Raw genomic sequence first — 20,401 nt, 5'->3', positions numbered from 1 at the left:
AAAAACACGAGAAAGCAGCGGTGAATACAGGGACTTCACTCTTCTGTGCTCACATGGAACGGATATAGAGGTGAACGCAGACACAAAGGAGAGCGACAGAGAGGATTGTTACGTCTGTACCGCAGACGACGGACAAGAGGACAAAAACTCACAACCATCATTGCTTGGGTGAAATAGTAAAAGTGACCCTGGTGCTAATCTTTTGCCGATGAGCACTGCGGGATATACCTGTGTGCGAAAGCCAGAGCGTTCTGCGCCGGCTCCGGACGGCTGTCCGAGTTGGGAGTCGTGTCGCAGATCTCATCCGTGCCGTTGATGTTTTCCATGGGGGGAGTCAAAGGGGTGAGGGGGGAGGCGAGCTCACCGGCCGGAGACTCCTACAGGTGGGAGAACGTTTACAGCGTTATTATCTGCACTAATATAGAAGCCAGCTGTGATTATACTGCGTGATGTCATCTTCATCCTGCTTGAGCTACAATCTGCTTACACAAGAAAATCAGTCATTTATGAAGGGCTCATTTCAAATCTAATTAACAAGAAATTGAATAAGAATTAGGTGGACAAGTCGAAGTCTGTGGTAAATTTTCTTTTATGTAAGAGTCAAACTCAAATTACACACAGACTGAAGTTGTTAAACTTTTATTTAAATATGATTATTTGCCTCTTACAGCTAATTAATAATCTAACAAATAAAACAACTTTTAATGCAGAAATGTTAATACTCAATGATAATGATATTTTCAAAAGTTACTTTTAATCTGATTAACAAGCCTCATGGAACTGTACACCCACAGCCTCTCTATTATTAGGCAAAATGTCTTTTAGCAAGTTGAAGAGAAAATATGTGCAATATTTTTAGCCATCAAGAAGCTTCTGGTATAATTTGGTGAGGTTTTTTGATTACTGCTAATTGGTAGAGCAGGTTGAGCTCTTTAAAGTTCTTGGTTTCCAGGCACAGAATAAACCTTTTCACATGTTCAAACATTTTTAACAGGATTGAGGTCACACCAGTCCAACAGCCTGATGTTTGGCTCCTGTATCCAATCCTAAACTAGTATTAGATGTTTCTTTGTTGTTGTTTTTTTGCATAATTGCCTATTTCTCAGCCACCTGGCACAAACTGTCCTAGGCTAGAATAAGAACAACTAATGAACTTGCAAAGCTCAAAGCTATCACACACTAAGAGCTTCAAGAACAGCAGTGTGAGCATCCACAGGAAAGTCAGCTGGACATCACTGTAAACTGAAAAGCTGCTGACCAAAAAAGAAGCATCAGCTCCAAAGCCGAGTCCTTCTATGCCCACATGGACAGCAGCACAAATGCTTTCTACAACGCCCCCCCAAAAACACTCTGTTATGGTCAGATGATGCAAAAGTTGAAATACTTGGCCACATTGGCAAAACGTCTTTGGAGGAGTTTTAGACCAGATAACCCTGTACCACCTGCCAAAACAAGTGGTGGCAGCATCATGATATGGGCTCTGTTTAGCAGCAAAAAATTCAGTAAAATACTGAGGAAGGAAAATTTTCAACTTCCTCTCAAATTAAAAACCAGAATCAAACACAGGTGCTCTAACATCGATCAAAACACAGTTTACATTTTACCAAACTGAAATATATTTGAGTCTGTGTGTATAAATCTACAATAAATCCAACCTTGTGCTCTAATTCTGTTTTTTTATATATATTAACTGAATTTGTATGCAATTCAATCAAAACACTTTTGGAAAAAACATGGATGATTAAACCTGTCAATACTGTAGGTATTAATCCGAAATTGAAACGTTTCAATCTTACTGACAAAATAAACTGCATCTCACTTCACTTGTATCTTTAAAAAACCCTTTTTGTCTTATTCTGAACTGGAAACAGCAAATTAACCTGCAGACAAAGATGTAGAAAGGCAGAGCTGTGTGATGGTCAGGGAGCTGAAGGTCCTCTAAGCTCGTAGAAATTGTGGCGCAACAAATTTAGTCCATCTTAGTGAACAATTCCACATTCCCACAGGCGATTAAACTGGCTTGTTTTAGCGCAGGGAAATTATAGAAGTACAGATTAATTCTTATCTTTATATCCCATACAAGAACAGAATTAAACGAGAGACAAATCATTTAGTTGCTGCACTCACATAAAACAAAGCTGTTAGGACTCTGGGCTGGAGCTCAATACAGCAGCACAACGACACAGAAACGCACGCCTCTGACGGCCAAGAAGGCGGAGAGAGATAAGAGGACGATTATGGCTGGTTTTACATTCTGCGCTCCAAGTTCATTAGCGCTTTATAAAGTATTTGTTTGTGATGTATTTCCACTGGAGCTTGGCCTGTTGGGACCAGCGCGACGGCTTTGGGTCCGTGTCTTCTCTTCCTTGTCTTTTTTAGCAAAAAAGTTTCTCCTCCAGCTTTAAGTCGATTTGGAGTGGAGAAAAGAGAAGGATCTGAGTGCCAGCTGGCCCGTGGGTGAAGCTCTGACTCTCAGCAATGGAGAAGCTTAAGCAGACCTCTGCAGGCTCCTATCAGCCAGGCTGCAGCCTTCACAGTTACGGCCTGTCTCTGACTTGCAGCGCTGCTCTGTCGTGTGGCACATGCAGCCCTCAGCTCCCGGCGAGCGCGAAGCTGTCTCATTAAGAGACATGCGAGAAGCAAAGGCTGCAGCACAGCGCGGGGCTTTCCACCTTGCCTCCATATTGAAAAGATGCGGATGTGAAGCCGGGTAATGGTCTTTGGATTAAAACCCAGATGTCTCCAGGGATTCCCTCCTCCTGAAACAAGTTAATTTTCTCTCACAGACACGACTGAACGTCCCTTGAAATGTGTTGTTGCCACACTTTGTGTGCACACTAATGCCTTATCTAAAGCAAACTGTATTCTCTGATGTAGAGTCAATCCCCAGCTCTGCATTTTAAGCTTTAGGTTGGTCATGCAGAGAGATGATGCGTCATGTTTGTAAAATTAGAGTATTTAAGACTGATAAGTACCTAAATGATGAATTAAGTAGATGGATTAAGTATAATACAGTTCATTATTTACTACTACTTCCTCATTAATTCTTTTGAAATTACAAGTTGACATTGGGAAATGTCATCTTTTCATCAAAATGTTATTTTGCTTTCCAAGTGAGAAGTCTGGGCATGAAACCGTCAGGCTACCATAAAGACCAAAAAGTTGATAAATGTCAGTGATTTTCTGAGTTTCTAGTCAGAAGAAACACAAGTTGGGTTTCCTACAAGAAAACATCGAGGTGACATCACAGCCCCAAGTTCAGCATCCAATTCAGACTCTGCGCATTTTGTGCACTGGTTGCTGTTTGTGTTTTATTAAATCATTACTTGTAAGGTAAAGGTAATTTTAATTATATTGCACATTTTCAGCAACAAGGCAATACAAAATGCTTTATGCGAATTACAAGGAAATACAAACAAAATAACAAACCTAAGGAAAGAGCAAAAGAAGAAAAATTATCTAATGTTGATCAAAAGTATGTAAACTAGGTGCTCCTGTTCAGAGTTGCTAAGTATCCTCTGGTCTAACTCCATTTCTGGGTTGGAAGAACAGGAGTCTAAAAAGTACTCTAATAAATGAGTACTTGATCAAATGTTGATCAAAAGTATATAAACTAGATACTCCTATTCAGGGTTGGTAGATAAGTATAAGTATCCTCTGGTCCAGGGGTGGGCACTCCTGGTCCTCGAGGGCCGGTGTCCTGCAACTTTTAGATGCATCTCTACTTCAACACACCTGAGTCAAATAATGAGGTCGTTAACAGGACTCTGGAGAACTTGACTGCACTTAGGAGGTGATTCAGCTGTTGGATTCAGGTGTGTTGGACCAGGGAGACATCTAAGAGTTGCAGGACACCGGCCCTCGAGGACCAGGAGTGCCCACCCCTGCTCTGGTCTAATTGTCTGGCAGACACAACAATGTACAACTTCAACAAATTCAAAATGGAAAAAATGTTTTTTGGGTTTTTTTAATGAATGTGGTGAGAAATAAGTCATCTTATTAAACTACTACCATGGTAACAAGACACAACAGTTACCAACCCCCTGGCCCCCATTTTTTTATTAACAAATCTAAGAAGCTCTACTCGACTGTAAAGTCATTTCCAGTTCTAAGCTCCAACTTCAGAAACAAATTGAACCCAGTGTTGCATCTATCACTACAAGTACTACTGGGAGTTAATTTTGTACATGGAAACTAGATTTTCAAGTTTCCAATTGTAAATGTGAATAGGATTACATTCTGAACTGAAATGTCGGAGGTTGCTGAGCTGCTCTGAGCTCAGTAAGTATCCAATATGGCTGCCATGCAAATAAAATGTTTTATTTGTATATACATATATATATATATATATATATATATATATATATATATATATATATATATATATATATATATATATATATATATATATATAAACATATATATATATATATATATATATATATAGATACCATCATGGCAGGACAAGCCCCTACATGGGATGTACCACCAGCAAATAACCCAAGTGGCTGATATCAGTAAATCCTACCAATGGCTGGAAAAAGCTGGACTCAAGGACAGCACAGAGGCCCTCATCCTGGCCGCCCAGGAACAGGCCCTAAACACCAGAGCAATAGAGGCCCAGATATACCACACCAGACAAGACCCAAGGTGTAGGTTGTGCAAGGAGGCCCCTGAGACAGTCCAGCACATAACAGCAGGGTGCAAGATACTGGCAGGGAAAGCGTACATGGAACGACATAACCAAGTTGCAGGCATAGTGTACAGAAACATCTGTGCAGAATATGGACTGGAAACCCCGGGATCAAAGTGGGAAACACCCCCAAAGGTGGCGGAGAACGCCAGAGCTAAGATCCTGTGGGACTTCCAGATCCAGACAGACAAAATGGTAATGGCGAACCAACCAGACATTGTCGTAGTGGATAAACAACAGAGGAAAGCCGTTGTGATAGATGTAGCAATACCAAGCGACTGCAACATCAGGAAAAAGGAGCACGAGAAACTAGAGAAATACCAGGGCCTCAGGGAGGAACTGGAGAGGGCCTGGAAGGTGAAGACCACAGTGGTGCCTGTGGTCATCGGGGCCCTCGGGGCAGTCACCCCCAAACTGGACCAATGGCTACAACAGATCCCAGGAACAACATCAGACATCTCAGTGCAGAAATGTGCAGTCCTTGGCACAGCCTAGATACTGCGCAGAACCCTCAAGCTCCCAGGCCTCTGGTAGAGGACCCGAGCTCAGAGGATAAGAACCACCCGCGGTGGGTGAGAAGGGAATTTTTTTTTATATATATATATATATATATAGAGAGAGAGAGAGAGAGGCAAAATAAAATAATATAATGGTCATAATGGTGAAACTGAACCAGTTAACTGCTACACAGTTCCTATAGTGTTCCTATAGGTTACTACTGAAATCTACAATGTTTAGATTTCAAATATTCATAATTTCCAGACTCAATTTTCTTGCATTTCTTTCCATCCATTTTTACCACTTCAATACCGTGAAGCAAAACTACACATACAAGCTGTGGGAAACATTTTTTGCTTTTGCAGTAACATCATTATTTTCATATAAATGACGAATCTGAACACTTCTCTTACCAATACTAGGCACAATGAATTTTATTGTCCTTACTTGTTTAACCCTTCAGATTGGAGTGATTGTGTAGAACAGAGTGCGCTGAACTTACTTGAGAGGGAGACGTGGCCATCTCCATCTTCTCCTGGCTCTTCTCCTTGGCAAGCCGCGCTGCTTCTTTGTACTCTGCAAACTTCTCTGCAAACTGGACAAGAAAGACAGCCATCAATATTGGCTCTAAATCCTACACTGTGGTTTAATCTGCTCAGCACAGTCCTTCATAAGAGAAGAGGTCAGCATCCAATAGGGCACATTTGAAGGATATGGAAAAGCTGCTTCCAGTAACAATCAGAGCTGGACCAATACCCACAACCAGCCATTGCTCCTGCAACCCTGCCTTCAGCGACATTTCCTGAAACAAGTTGAATAATGTCGATCTCTGGTTATTTTTCGTCCTGTCATGTCCAGTTGATCCAAAGTGGAAAGGCAACCTCAGCTGAGGTACTTTAAGCAAATATTAACACCATGTTTCACAGACACGTCCCTGGTTTACCATAAGGGTGAGGTTCATCACTCACACGGCTACCGCTGAGTAATTTAGTGTAAATACAGTAGCAAGCTGAGTGCTGAGGAGGAAATTCAAGACTCCTCTCCAGCCGGTCCTGTGTCGGCCATTAGTCCAGTTACAAAAACTAACCTGATATCATTTCACTTTGCTGTAACATAAGAGTTGTGCTCCAGTGATCTAAATGCAGTGGTTCTCAGTTTAAGTGCTTCAGAGTCGTTCTCACAACAGACACCTGAGAACGAAAGTTTCTTCCTAAAATTTTGATTCAGAGGAAATGCTTTCTAATTGGCGTCCAGACTGTCTACTGACCAATTCCTGGTAACTGTTTTTCACTCCCAACACTCCACTTTTGTCAGAGTCTGGCCAAGGTCATATCTTTTTAAAAATTATTTTTCTTTGTCTATTCTTCTTTGATGTGTTAAAGAGAGCTTATAATAGAACTTTAACTGGATTTTTTTCTAACAAGAGCTACAGCCAGAGGATAAAAATGATATTTCATCATTTAACAACATCCAAAAACATATCTTTATAGATTACTCCTATATAAATCCAGATTAGTTGGTCTGTGAGGATGAAACTAGGTGGAAATCTACAATTTTAAAATAAAATAACTAAAGTGAGAGTCCACTTTGACATTGGCCCACCTCGGATTAGCTATTTCAGCCTCCAGGTGCAATAAATCTGGATTTATATTAAATACAGACACAAAAACTCGTTACGGCCTAATAACTTTTACAGAGTCTCCTCTAATTTTACCGAAAATTGTGGAAAACCTTTCTGCTCTCCCCAGATTTGTTTCCTCTCACTGTTTGTAGATAAAGATGAGATTTTATCACTTTTTTCCACTAATTAACGTCCCACTCAGTCAAACTGAAGGAACTGAAGGACTGTATTGATACAAAACAATCTCTCAGGCAGCAAAGATAATCAAACCATCCAGCAACAAGGCTTGGAAGCAATAAATTACACATGGCTTGTCATGTTTGTGGAAGTGTTTGTTTTAGCAGCGGTACCTTTGACAGATGATGCTCGGTGGAGAAACCCAGTCCGTAGACAGTGTTCGCTCGACTGTCCGCCCACTGACCAAACTTCTGTGACGTCTTTGTGAACGTCATGTTCGGACTGATGGTGCTGTTGATTATTGCCTGCAAAGAAGAAAAAAAATCCCATACAATTTAATGAGCAGAATATATTGCGATACACCCTATGGCACCAAAAGTATATAGTTTATGATACAAGTATTCATCAGACATCTAGTTCTTTGCCAAGGTAGTTCTGTCTTCTAAAACCTGGTGTACATAGAAATTATGTTGCTAAAACGTTTTTTTTTTGCATTCTTTATAAAAATGCTGAATATATGGAAAAAAACTCTATCTTATTGATTATGGAATATGCATGACAGAGAAAGCCTAATGTATCCAATATGACACAAGAGATAACTAAGAAAGCAGGGAATGATTTTTTATGTTACAATAGGTAAAGAAATAGGTCCCAAAAAATAACCTGAAATATTAAATAAACATTTAATAAACTGACCAAAAATCAATTTTTTTAAGACAATTAAATTAAAAAATGACCTCTTGTGAAAAAGCATCAAATAATTAAGGAATCAAATTTTTTTTCCCATTGCTGTTCAATTTCTTATTTCTGTTAAATTGATGTTAAATAGTCTACTTTTACAATAAACAGGTCAATTAGATTTTTTCCCCCCTGACAACTACCTCTTCAATCAGGTTGTAAAGATCACAGATGTTCTTGTTGGAAGATTATCGGTCATCCAGTGGGTTGTTCAGAACGTTGTAATTTTAGGAAATAAAACCAGTCAGCGGTTTCAGATTAAAATTTGTAACCAATTTTTTTTTTCCAACATACCAGATTTTAATAGCAACATTAAAGAGTTTTCTGTCATTTTACAAGCTGATTATTTGCATTTACAGTGTTACTTTCTGTTATGGGCAATATGGATTTAAAGTATTTTGTGACACTATTGTGATAATGATAAAAGTGACAACGATCTCTGTCAGCCACTTCTTCATAACCCTTTATTTATGCATTGAGCGAGCAAATTCTTGTGGAGAATAAAACAGATTTAATCGTTTCAATTGTAAAAACTGAAACAGAAAATCCAGACTGATGTGCAACGATGTCCTTCTTCAGGAGAAGCAAAACGCATTAAACTGAAGCCAGTTTTAGTTCAACCAAAAACAGAAATGTAATGCAGCTTTACTCAGAAATGGGGTTTACTTCTAATTCCTGGGTAATTATGCCACCTTTACAGAACATTACTAATAAAGACAAGAATTGGCTGCCTTATCGGCAGGATTATGTAATGGATGGCGTTCCTGTTGGCGTCGAGAAATAAATTTGAAACGGATAGCAGCAAGCCAAGGTGTTTTTCACACAACTTAGAGGTCCAATATTTTCTCACCAATATGAGATGATAGTTAAGCTTGAGTCTCAAAACATATCTACAAAAATCAGTGGCAATAATTGATTGCCACTGAAATAATGTTTTTTTCATTTATAAAATAAAAGAAGCAGAAATAGAGGAAGAAACACAAAATAATTCAATGCAGCATTTTAAAAAGCAAACAAACAAAAGAAGCACTTTAGAAAATGTCAGAAAAAATGAAAGTGTCAACCGAAACGATAAAAATTTGTTTGTGTTAACGGTTTATTTTTGTGGGTTAACAGTTAACCCACAAAAATAAAAACAAAAATGTGTTGTCTTTTTATAAAAAGTTTTCATGCTTTCTGAAACGTTGTATTTGGGCCCTTTCTGATCACCACATTCACATTTTTGGATCATGTTGTCCACCTGGCTACCTGCCAGTTTCTTCACTCTCTGCCTTGTCTGCTTCTAGTAAACCCTGCTACCTAAATAAAACCCAACAGGACTGAGTTTCTAGCTCTCAGATCCTCTAATCGTGATCTACTCAAGACTTTCAAGTTCAGACAAAGAAACAGACAAAATGAATAATGAGCCCACTGGCCCCGGAACGTCCTGCAAACCTGAGCTCTTTTATGAAGCGTCTCTGCGTTACAGTTTATTGCAGTGATTATTAACAGAGTTATTTACACTGGACATCAACCAAGACACACTAACAGTATCCAGTGATGATGTGAGGCGTCGGCCCACCTTGGTTCCGTCCAGGCTGATGATCCGGTAGACGTTGCGCGTGCTGTCGTAGAAGTAGGACACAGTGACGGCGTGCTTGCTTGCGGGGAGCCAGTTCTTCTTGGTGTTGGGGTCGATCTGGAAGACGTGGGCCCTCGTGCTGTAGATGGGCTGCTCCCTGAAGGGGACAAAGAAGAAGTGGTGAACCTCTTTGTGCCTCAGCACCAGGGTCTCGCCTACACCACCAGAACCCCTGCTGCCCAGTGGGGAGTCGGATCGCCCAGGGAGCCTGATCACCAGCTCGCCGTCCTCCATGGTTACACCTCAGACAGCGGTCCCTGCTCTCATTGTTTGGGTCCTAACTTAAACTAGATTCACTTTTCACACACTTATTCTCGTACTTCTGGCTGAAAAAGAACCAGCACTGTGAATGCAGCAGAACCCCCCGCCCCGTCTGTCCGCGTTTCTCTGTTTCAGGCAGCACTGTCTCTGTGCTCAGATATGGGAATGCCTGCAACTCTAAGTGAGGGTCACACGGGGGAACTCGGAGGGTGTCAAGCTAAATATAGACAGTAGGCCAATGTTAACTACAGTAGACACACCCCACAGAGCTGCAGTTTCCACAGGAACTCATACACATCATGCATAAACAGCAACAACTTTTCCATGGTTTATAAATGCAAATGTAATTGATTAGGGTTTTAGGTGGCAGAAGCGTGAATAGTGTCACTGAACTGCACACAGTGGCCGCATTTAATCATGTCTTCAAATTTATTCATGTTTATTGATACTCATTGATCAAACAGTGAAGAAAATAGCAATTTCGACAATATGGATAGATTTGGGGATTAAATTATTTATCATAATAAATGATAAATAATATGATAAATGCTCACCCCTAACTCAGAGGTCACCAAATGGATAAAGAGTTCCCATGCCTGTTATCTATTCCCAATGTAAATCCAGATGTTCTGTGAAGACTTCAGGCTTTTTTTTTAGAGAATATAAGTGAACAAACAGTATCATGAGGATCAGAGGCGGCCCTGGCCTGTTTGCCACCCTGGGTGGACAATCCAAAGCAGGAAGCTGCAGAAAATTTGAGACAACATCCAGTAGGACATCAACCTTGAACATCCAGCCAGGGCTACAATGGAAAGCTTTAAATCAAGGGTGTCAAATGGCAGCTCGCATTAAAGAGTTTTATTCTGGGTTCAACACACTGTGATAAAGAAAGTGCTAAATTCCCACTCAGCATCCAGTCAAGGTCTACAGAACTGATGATCTGGTTGTTTGATTCAGGTGTGTTGGAGCTGCGACGCATCATGAAGCTGCAGGACGCTGTCTTAAGGACCTGTGGTTTTGCTCGATCACTGCAAATCTTAATCCATCTGAGAATCCAGGGAGAACTTCAACATTTATGTTCACCAACACGCTCAATAAAGTCTGTGCATTTCACAAATTACAATAAACATGTGTGTATAGCTGGCAGAGACACCCGAATGAGTGTGTCCTGAAATATTAAAAAGTGGGTATACAAAGGGAAGTTGAATGTAAATGCATGCCGCACTTTTAAGATTTTGAAAAGCATAAATCATTTTTCATCAGTTTCACATATATGCACTTCTTTATGTTGATCTGTCACCTGAAATTACAATAAAATATGTAGAAAATTTTGCTTTAGCAATGACATCACTGCACGAGAGTTTGAGATCTGCCTTGGTGTGTGTGTGTGTGCGTGTGTGTGTGTGTGTGTGTGTGTGCGTGTGTGTACGTGCGTGTATGTGTGTGTGTTTAAACAAACTCGTTGTTTATAGTTTAGGTGCATTAATTCCTGCCTGACCTCTGTCTGGCTGTTGCTGCGCTCTAATAGGACGAGTTATCTCCTGACCTTGCTTTCATCAATCTGCTCACTTTGCTCTTCCTGCATTGCTGCATTGTTGGGGCTTCCTTGGGCATATATCTACAGTCGCTACACACACTCGGAGCGCAGGGTGCTGAGGGAGATATTCTGGGCTGGCAGCGCTGGCAGAACACGAGATAGAGAAGTGCTTACACTGCACTGTGGGGGTGAATGGGGATGGAGGGGGGGGGCATCAAAGGCTGGCCGTATAGATGAATATTAAAATTCAACGGCAGCGCCCTTCCTGTGTGTGATTAGCCAAGAAAGAAAGAAAGAAAGAGACGAGGGGACAGAGAAGACAGGGAAACCGAGAGGTGTGTTGGACAGGGAGACAAAGAAGATGATTGGGAAGGGAAGAGCATAGCGAGTCAGAGAGTGAATCTGGGATGATTAATGCCGCTCCACAAAGCTGCTTGTGGAGTGCTGCGCACGAATTATCATAATCATCAACAGCAGTGTAAGTGGCAGTACTGTGAGTCATTTCAGCTCTCTCTCTGTCCCTCCATCACACATCACGCTAAAGCACGGCCTGTTCGTATGATCCCTGCTGTAGCCGCTTGACAACTGCCAGTATTTTTCCTTCTTCCTCCTCTTTTTTTCCCATTTGATTGCATAATTTTGACGGAGCCGAGGCAATTTATTTTCTTTTACTTTTTTTTTCTTTTTTCTTTTTTGCAGTTCTTGTGATCGTACCGACCGCAGCAGTGTTGTTCTGCGTGTTCAGGCCTGTGCCAAGCAGTTTTGTTTCAAATCGCCACCCACCAGCTGTCAAAGAAGCAATAATTACTCCCACAACACAACTTTGAAAAGAGAGGGAAACAAATGAAGGACTGAATAGCGCTGCTTTCTTTCATTTCCTCAGAAAGTGTCTGATAAAACATGCCTGCCATCAAATCGAGGATGCCGAGGGCCTAGTATAGCGTGGCGCTCGCTTCCTGTCTTTTCCGAGCTCTATTAAAAAAAAAAGAAAAAAAAAGTTTAAGCTCATCAACGCGTGACAGGAGAGAAAGTGCCTGGTCACCTTTCTCCTTTAACAGACTGAAAGAAAGAGTGAGTGAGGGAGAAAAACGAGAGGAAAAGGAGGAGGAGAGGTGTTTGGTGAGTGCAACACACAACACAAGGGCAGCTGAGAGTGGAGGCCGGGGGGGCGATAAAGGAAGGAAAGATGGACGATGTGAGAAAAGAAGAGAGAGAGAAAGAGAGAGTGAAATGAGGGAAATGTGGAGGAGGTGATGAATGTAAGAGAAGAAGCTGGAGTGATGAAGAATCCTCCCATCTCCTGGGAGAAGAAGAGGATGAAGGCGGTGGGAAGCTTTAAACTGCAACTCTGTGTGGTGAAAGAAATTATGGGGAACTTTGAGGAAATGCAAAGTGAGAGTTTTAAGAAGGTTATTGGGAGTTATGTACAGTGTTGTCCATAATGATTGGCTCCTCTCTCGGAGAGATGTAAGAAGCCATAAAATCAACCCGTCTTCAGCAGGACGTTCTCACATTCAGAGTTAGTCGGGTTTTCTTTTCCTCCCTGATCTCCTCGCTGTGAGGATACCAGATTCTTTTATCCGTTTCCAGGGTTTTCTGTCCCACTGTCAGCTTGTTTTTAGCGATTTAGTTTGTAAATACAGGAGGGGATAGGTGTGTCATTTTCTTTAAAAGTAATCCATAACTTCGCGATGCTCTCTTGGAAATTATATACTTATTAAAAGTTTCTAGACATAAACATATATATCGAAGATTGTTTTTTTGTTTTTTTTATTTCTAAAAGTTGTGATGCTATATTGCTGTAATAAAAGATCAATTTATCCTAAAGATCCTTTCACTTCTGTTACGGAAGAGCCCACCTAAACGACTCTTAGGTGTGTTTCTGTGAAATGATGATAGTGATAATAATTAGCAGATGGCTGTGTAAACACACAAAACAACCTGCTCACATCAGCATGTGTTGATAATGTTGGTAGTTCTTCACTGCGTAGTTGGTTTTGTCATGGGCTGTAGTTAAAAGAAAACACATCGTTTTTGTTACGTAAACAGTTGCAAAAGCAAATTAAATTTAATCATCAAACCAATTTTATTCAATAATTACTACTGGTCTCTGATTTGTTCTGCTGTTTTATACCAGAAACATTGCCAAATGTTTATTTGTTTATTTATTTATTTATTTATTTTAGGAAATGAAGGATTTAGATGAATTACGAGCATATTTAACCACGAAGATGCTGGAATGTCACATATTTAATTTCATTGTATTATTTTCAGATGGTTTTTGCCATCAGGCCCTATTTACACTGACTGGGGTTCTGATCTCTGTGTGGAATGAATTAACTCTTCTGAAATACGCTGTAATGTTTTGACCCCTGATCAAATCAGACCTCTTGCTGGTGGATGTGATTTTTTTTTAGGCATAAAATTATTGCTTATCATGCCACGTGAGCAGACAACAGAATAGTTATTTAGCGCATTGCTTGGCATCTAGTTTCTACTGTGAACTGATACATTATTTTACTATGATCGACCATCCAGCTGCAAACTATTTCTGTTCAAACCCAGGAAATCAGGAACCAAGTAACCAAATCTACAAAAAGAGCAGTTATTTTCTGGTTTGAAGCCTGCATGCAAACAGTAATGGCTAAAAAATACATCCCACAAAAATTCCAGGGTTTTACATATCTTGTATGTGTCTCAGCTGTTTTTAATGTTGTTTACTGAGTTTTTCCACAAAGTTTTCATATTTGGATTCATATTTGTTTGATAAAATATCAATTGGTAGAGTTTGTGTGTTTTTTTTTCTCCCCCATGAGATTAGACTTAAATAAATTTAAGAACTTGATAAGGACTCGACCTGAGATCTAAACTTTAGGGTTCTTGAAATTGAGTGTGCACAGATCCACTGAAATCTGGTGTGAATAGAAATGAGAAAATATATATATTTAAAAGTAGCCATGTCCATGTATCCACTGTAAATATTTAGAGAAACAAAATTGTTTGTTTTGTTCTGCCTTTTATTTTCAGAAATGTCTTTTGTGGAAAGTTTCCTTTTAAATTCAAATTCAATAACCTGAAAGTGTGAAAAGTGAGAGTTATTTTTTCTTGTGATGTCAGAAAGTGCACTGTTATTTCTGCCATTACAGTGATGAGCAGATGTAATACGGCAAAAATGAAAAGAGGTGACGTACCTGGCCTTAGCTTTCCCTCTTTTACATTTGCTACAGATATTTAGTCTTAAAATCCCCTGATGAGTTGGATCCTCGTCTTACAGCTTTACTTTACATTTAAATGATTTATGCAAGGACAGGTCCAGCCTGACGCGTAATCTACCAGTCACAATGAGATGCACGCTTAAATTTTCATCCTTTGAATGGACTTTTTCATGAAGAGACGCAAACATGTGGATAAAAGATCTGAGCGAACTTCACGGTTTGAAACCAGATTGCTAATGCTTCAATTACACACACACACACACACACACGCACACCCACGCACACACACACCCACACACACACACACACACACGCCCCCACAAAAAACACCCACTGTTGCAAACGCACACACGTGAAGCTCTAGAGATGACAACAGGTGCTGCCTGTGGTACCTATTGTGCATCAGGGGTTTGATGCACAGATGTGACTCACAGCATGAAGCCAAACAGATTGCACACACATGGCTCCTGTTGTACCTCAGAATGCTGTGATTTATTTCTCCCTCAGTGTGTCCTCTTTTATCATGCAGCTGGCCCTCTTTTCCAACACATTTAAACGTGAAACATTTACTTAACTCTCACTTTCCACTTTCCCTTTTTTCCTTCCCTCACCACTAGAAGCTGCCCTTGTAACCACGTACTTCCAAAGTTTTGATAAAGTAGTTCTTATTCAAGGTGCACTGAGGTTATTAAAGAGATGCTTTCTGCTGCTCCACCGGCAGGGAATGGCCGGATTACCGTTTTGTGATCTGATTGCATTTGCAAACAGAAGTGTTGATAGGGATCACCTCCGCATGTCCTGCACCGCAGTTTTCCTCTCTGCCATTATCAGAGCTCCATCAGGCTTCGTATTGAGCCACGGGTCTGGAAGTGAAATATGACTCTATCTGCCATTATTACCAGTCAGGCAGCCAGGGAACTGAGCCGCAGCTATGTGTGTTAATCTAATCTGCTCCTCTGCATATATGCAGTGCTTTGCTGAAGTTTTTCAACCCAACTTTTTCATATTTTCTGATGCTAGAAAACTCACCCTTCGATGTATTCTGCTTTATGTGACAGGAAATTTGACGTTTGCAGTCAAATATGGAAAAGTTGAATGCTTTTGCAAGTTACTGTAGGACTAAAACACACAAGCTGGCAGCAGTGCAGGGCTTTGGATCGCACTTAACAATAAATTCCACTGTGGATCAATTGAGTCATTGAGTCTGTTGCGTAACAGCAAGTTAGTCACCAGCATGGCAGGGCCCAGTGGAGAGCTGGAGCTGAGTGGGACATGGCTGAACGATGCACTGCCCACACCGTAGGAGGACAGCGTGGGCGACCGGGGGTTAGGTGGGGGGGAGGGGGGGGGGGGGTTGGCTCTCCAGTGTATTGTAAATAGTTAATGCAGGAGTTTTGGCTGGCATCTAGAAATCGCTCTGTGGCCGTGCCACATTATTATTAACCTCCTGCTGTGTAATTAATCACAATGAAGAGCAAGAGACAGCTGTTAATGAACGGCAGGCTGAGTGGAGGAAACGGACCGCTGGGTTAGGGGGACATGCAAATGAGCAGCCCTCGCTGCACTCCCTGTGTGTGAGGCTCACGGCTGATTCACTTATGGGTGCCTGCGGCTGGGGGAGGTGGAGGGGTAGGGGTGCAGCGGCCGCTTGTGCTGCCATAGAGACGGAAAGCGGCTTTCTGTCAGCGCAGAGTGCAGCTCAGGAGCTTCAGCTGACATTCCTCTGCTGCTGACATTAGGCTCTTCTCCACACAGACGAGCAGAATAAGGAACAGGATGTACAGCTCGTATCTGAACCATCTCTGAGAAAGAATATAACAGAGCAAGGATGCCGGTACGTAGACGTGCACTCGGTTACATAATAGTGTAGAAATAATTGTGCATCATTCCAGTTTCCAAGCAGATATGTAGAATTAAAGCTGCTAGCTGGAGCTTTTTCAAAGATCAATCAAACCTGCTTTAGATACAGTTTGTCACCCACCGGGCAACATGTCATGGTTATGTTTTTTGCTTCTTTTTCTATTATGCTGTACACTGATAGTTAATCAAGGTAAAATTGACCCTCTCAGATATGTCATCGAAGTCACGTGACTGGGATGACATCACATAAGGCAACACATCAGAATCCTTTTGAGAACATCAACTTGTATCTAATCAGCTTCCTCTTTCAAAGATGTTTACTTGTTGTGTCCTTTTTGGCTGCAGAAAAACGTTTAACTCAGATCTGAGAACATCTTCCAACAGTGAAACAGTTTGAGAGGAGGACAAGGCCAAACCAGAAGAGCCAGATCATATTATCAAAGATCTTCAGGGATCATTTTGAACCAAGTTGTGATCAGAACAAAATGCTTTGGGGAGATTCCTTTCATTAACCCTTCATAGCAGAAATGCTGCGTCACTTCCGGTGATGTCACTGACCCTAATCTACAAAAATGCAAAAAATTTGCTTATTTTCAGTCAATTTTTGTTTTAATAGTATTTTATAAAATCTTTTAGCGGATTTTTTTCCCCCATTTTTTTTTATCTTTATTATTTTTTGTTGTTTTTGTATGCCTGTCACCATGGATTAGTGAGGGGAAGAAACACCAGAAATTATTTCTACAGAGTTATAAGAAAGAATAAACTGTGCTTCATTTTTATGAGGATCTCCAGCTATAAGCACTGGTCCAGAGTCAGCCAAGTAATCATAAAAGTTTGATGGTGAACTGCTGCCCCAACACTGAACTTCATTTATATATTCATTTTGTATTTTACAGAATTATCATGTATTTTGTCTCCTTTTCCACTTTAATTTAGAGTTTTTAGTAGCACATCAGAGGCCTGAGAGCGATGCCACACTGTTGACTTCCATATCAAAAATACATCCACCCAAAGCTGTCTAGGAAATGTTAAAATTACATTTTGAAGCACACAAAGGTCCGGTCCATTTATGCCTTTAGAGGTATCCATGCCAAAAGCTGAACATGTACTAAAAATAAATAATAATAATTTTTTAAAAAGCAGGTAAATGAACGCAGCTTGTATAAGGTTGTATATTATCCACACTTACCCCATTGTTGTGGCTGAAATGAAAGGCGACACCTGACCACTGATCGCTTCTCGCTGGAATAAAAAGCGAATGTGCTGGATGGGCTGCTGCGTATGAAGGTTTTTTTTTTCCCCTCCACTCTCTCTCTCTCTCTACACGACAGTCTGCAACGAATCACCGTCGGTGCGTCTACAGGAATGCGTTGACAGCTGCTCCATTCCTCCCTTCTTGTGTCACCGCATGAATTCACGCATACATGTCGTGGTGCACATGGCCCGCTTGGTCAGATGTTCTCCTCCTCTGGTCGCCTGGCGATGGAGCAGCAGCAGAACAAGCGGCAGCGCGGGGCTGGATCCAGCGCAGATGCTGCTGCTGCTGCTGATGATGATGATGATGGAGAAGATCCCACGGACGCCCCGCTGTTGCTGTGTAAATTATAGATCCTCGCTGGAAAGGTGGAGAAGCCCTGCTGCTGCTCAAACTGGGAAAAGACAATCCTCATTTAGCAAGAAGACAGCGCGCAGCATCACTGTCCACGTCTGCCCCCACTCCCACTCCCTCTCTCTCCCTCGCAGCCTATTACCACAGGCTCGCAGGCTACACCCCCACTCCTGCGCGTCCACGCCGCAGCTACCTCACGCACGCGATATTAGCGTTTCCTTTTAAAGTTGCCTCCTGTGTTTCTGCAACATCAGTTCGTGCTTTCCCCACCTTCCACTGGAACGCGAGTGAAAAGTCCCACAGAAGCCTGTGTTAAATTCTCCTGCAGTGTGTTATTGATCCAAGCCCAACAATCCACAGAGCCCTAATTGCACCCCGCACCCTCCTCCCAAAAAAAAAAAGCCCCACATTTGGGTGATGCATCCGCTTCCCTCCCACTGTCGACGTCACCACACCGTCCTCCGCAGTGACGTTTCTCCGTGCTCAAGGGACTGATGCCATTCGATGCTTTTTGTTGTTTAAAATAAGTTTGTCGAGGTGAAATGGGCTCACTGGGCTCACTGGGGCTGTCAGAGAGAATGAAAATACTGAACAACACGACCCAGAAGGCAGCAGTTGTGGTCTGAAAGAGTAAGATCACTCCAGGCTTGTGTTTTGCTCATTTTTATTTTCCAGCGCAGAGAGATGATCAACCCTACCGTGGGCCCCAAGTGGAATTAAATCCTGGGACTGACTCCCACTTAAGCCACCGGACGCAATACCTAAAGCTGGTTCATGGTGGGCTGATGTGGAAAACTTTTAGGACCAGTTTCAATATTTAACTAAAGTTTACTGCATTGTCTGACAACCAGGACCCATTGGAGTGTGTGCATGATTGGATTGAAATTACTATATATTTTTTTTTATTTTGCAAAGTGCCTTGAGATGATGTGTTGTGAAATGACATTTTATAATAAAACTCAAAACTATTTGAAGAGATTTTAAATCATTGTGTTTGATTTCAAATAACAGCTCAAAATAAAACAGAAACAACAAACTTTTTGGCATTAGAACAAAGATTGAGGTAACAAAATTGTATTGCAATAATATACATGTTATTTTACAATAGTTTTACATTTTTAAAGATGCATTTTTTTAACTTTTTAAACTTTTACTCTATCATTGAACAAAAGCACTGTTTCCTGCAATTTCCTAAAAGAAATCGCTTTCTCTTATTGTGATGAGCGTAATGCTGTTTGTCACATTTTGAGCTAAATTTTTCAGTAAGTAAATATAAATTTTGTTATTTTTGTTAAATAGTAATAATAGTGGGGAAATGTAAACACAAATGGTACTTTATCCTTCAGATCTCACCAACTGATGCCAGTCTTTATGGGTTTTAAACCAGCTAAAAGCATTTCTTTGTTTGTTTGTAAAACTCAGGACACTTCCTCTGCACATACTGAACAGACTCAGGAAGAAGTAGCCAGGTTAGTTGCAAATCAATATTTATTAATATTTACTTTCAGATACAGTTTGTGACTGACTGAAGCAATCCCGTCATTATAAAAAAAGACAAAAAGCAAAGCAAAACATGTACCTTTATACCATTGCAATGCCTAATTTATCTGTTAAATGATCAAACATAAAACATCCTTTTTCTTTTGGGTCACCAATAATCTCGTGGTTTAACACATAATTTTAGAAATTGAATGTACTTTCTGTGGTCTATATAAAACTCCTATTTATTGAGCTGGTAAAGAAAAACAATTATTAGTCATGTCCGTGACATGCGATGAGCTTTTCAGTGGAAGAACTTTCTGAAGTGTGGGAGGGAGGAGATTTAAAACTGGATGTTCTGTTCATTGCAATGGAGGAGAGATAAGCTGATAGCAGCCATGGTGATTTTACTGAACTTATCTGATTTACGGCCCACATGCAAATCAAACTGATTTGTATATTTTCAGAATACCTCTCTAGCACTGCAAGCAGTATGTCAAAGGGTGTGTATAGATAGTCCTCTAAGGACGTGTGTAAAAAGGATTCTGCTTAGGCATATTAGCGGCAGTAAACTGGAGCACACAGGCTGCAGGTTAATTTGACCATTTCCACTAACTTTCTGTCCCAACTTGGAAAGGGTCAACAACAATAACCAATCAGAGTACAGATTATGTAGTACTTATGTACTTTTTGTTTCTAATGTTTCAGCCTTTCTTGGTCCTATGAGTAAATGTTGGCTGGATATTAATAAGGAAATTCCACTTGATGTCTGCAATAAAATCAAAACTTTTTTCATATAAAATAATTTCCTGGAGCTCTGAGGCAAACCAGGCACATAATAATCACTCCATGTTTGTTAAATGTCTGCCATAAGGAAAATAAAAGATTTCCATATTTTGGTGCTGCTTTAAATTGAATTTGTCCAACTCCACGCCTTTTTGTTTATTTCTTTAAAAAATATTTATTGCATTTACCATGTATTATATTCTCTAAAACATTTTAATAGAACAGAAATATTGTTAAAAAATTTGTTTAAATTACATCAAGACCAAATTTACTGGTAATAATAATACATAATATTGTACAGTTATT

At 40.6% G+C, this 20,401-nt stretch overlaps 1 protein-coding gene across 3 annotated transcripts in view; it reads right to left on the bottom strand.

The window, feature by feature from the left end:
• Positions 1-18,325, bottom strand: part of LOC102231851 (homer protein homolog 1-like) — a 30,750-nt gene extending 12,425 nt beyond the window's left edge. Inside the window, exons 1-5 of one of the 3 annotated variants that reach the window (XM_005803993.2) lie at positions 17,411-18,325; positions 9,289-9,445; positions 7,163-7,294; positions 5,694-5,786; positions 229-377 (exon numbers count right to left, since the gene is read on the bottom strand). In XM_005803993.2, coding sequence (XP_005804050.1) covers positions 229-377; positions 5,694-5,786; positions 7,163-7,294; positions 9,289-9,445; positions 17,411-17,415 — 536 coding nt within the window. In that variant the 5' untranslated portion in view covers positions 17,416-18,325. Of the gene's footprint in view, positions 1-228; positions 378-5,693; positions 5,787-7,162; positions 7,295-9,288; positions 9,701-17,410 lie in introns of those variants that run through there. The other 2 variants (XM_005803992.2, XM_005803991.2) reach the window with 2 other exon arrangements.
• Between the last annotated feature and the right edge of the window lie 2,076 nt (positions 18,326-20,401).

Source organism: Xiphophorus maculatus, chromosome 12 (assembly GCF_002775205.1).
Source record: "Xiphophorus maculatus strain JP 163 A chromosome 12, X_maculatus-5.0-male, whole genome shotgun sequence".
Lineage (NCBI taxonomy): Eukaryota > Metazoa > Chordata > Actinopteri > Cyprinodontiformes > Poeciliidae > Xiphophorus > Xiphophorus maculatus.
The sequence above is the reverse complement of the archived record's forward strand: the minus strand, read 5'-3'. Positions and strand labels throughout refer to the sequence as shown.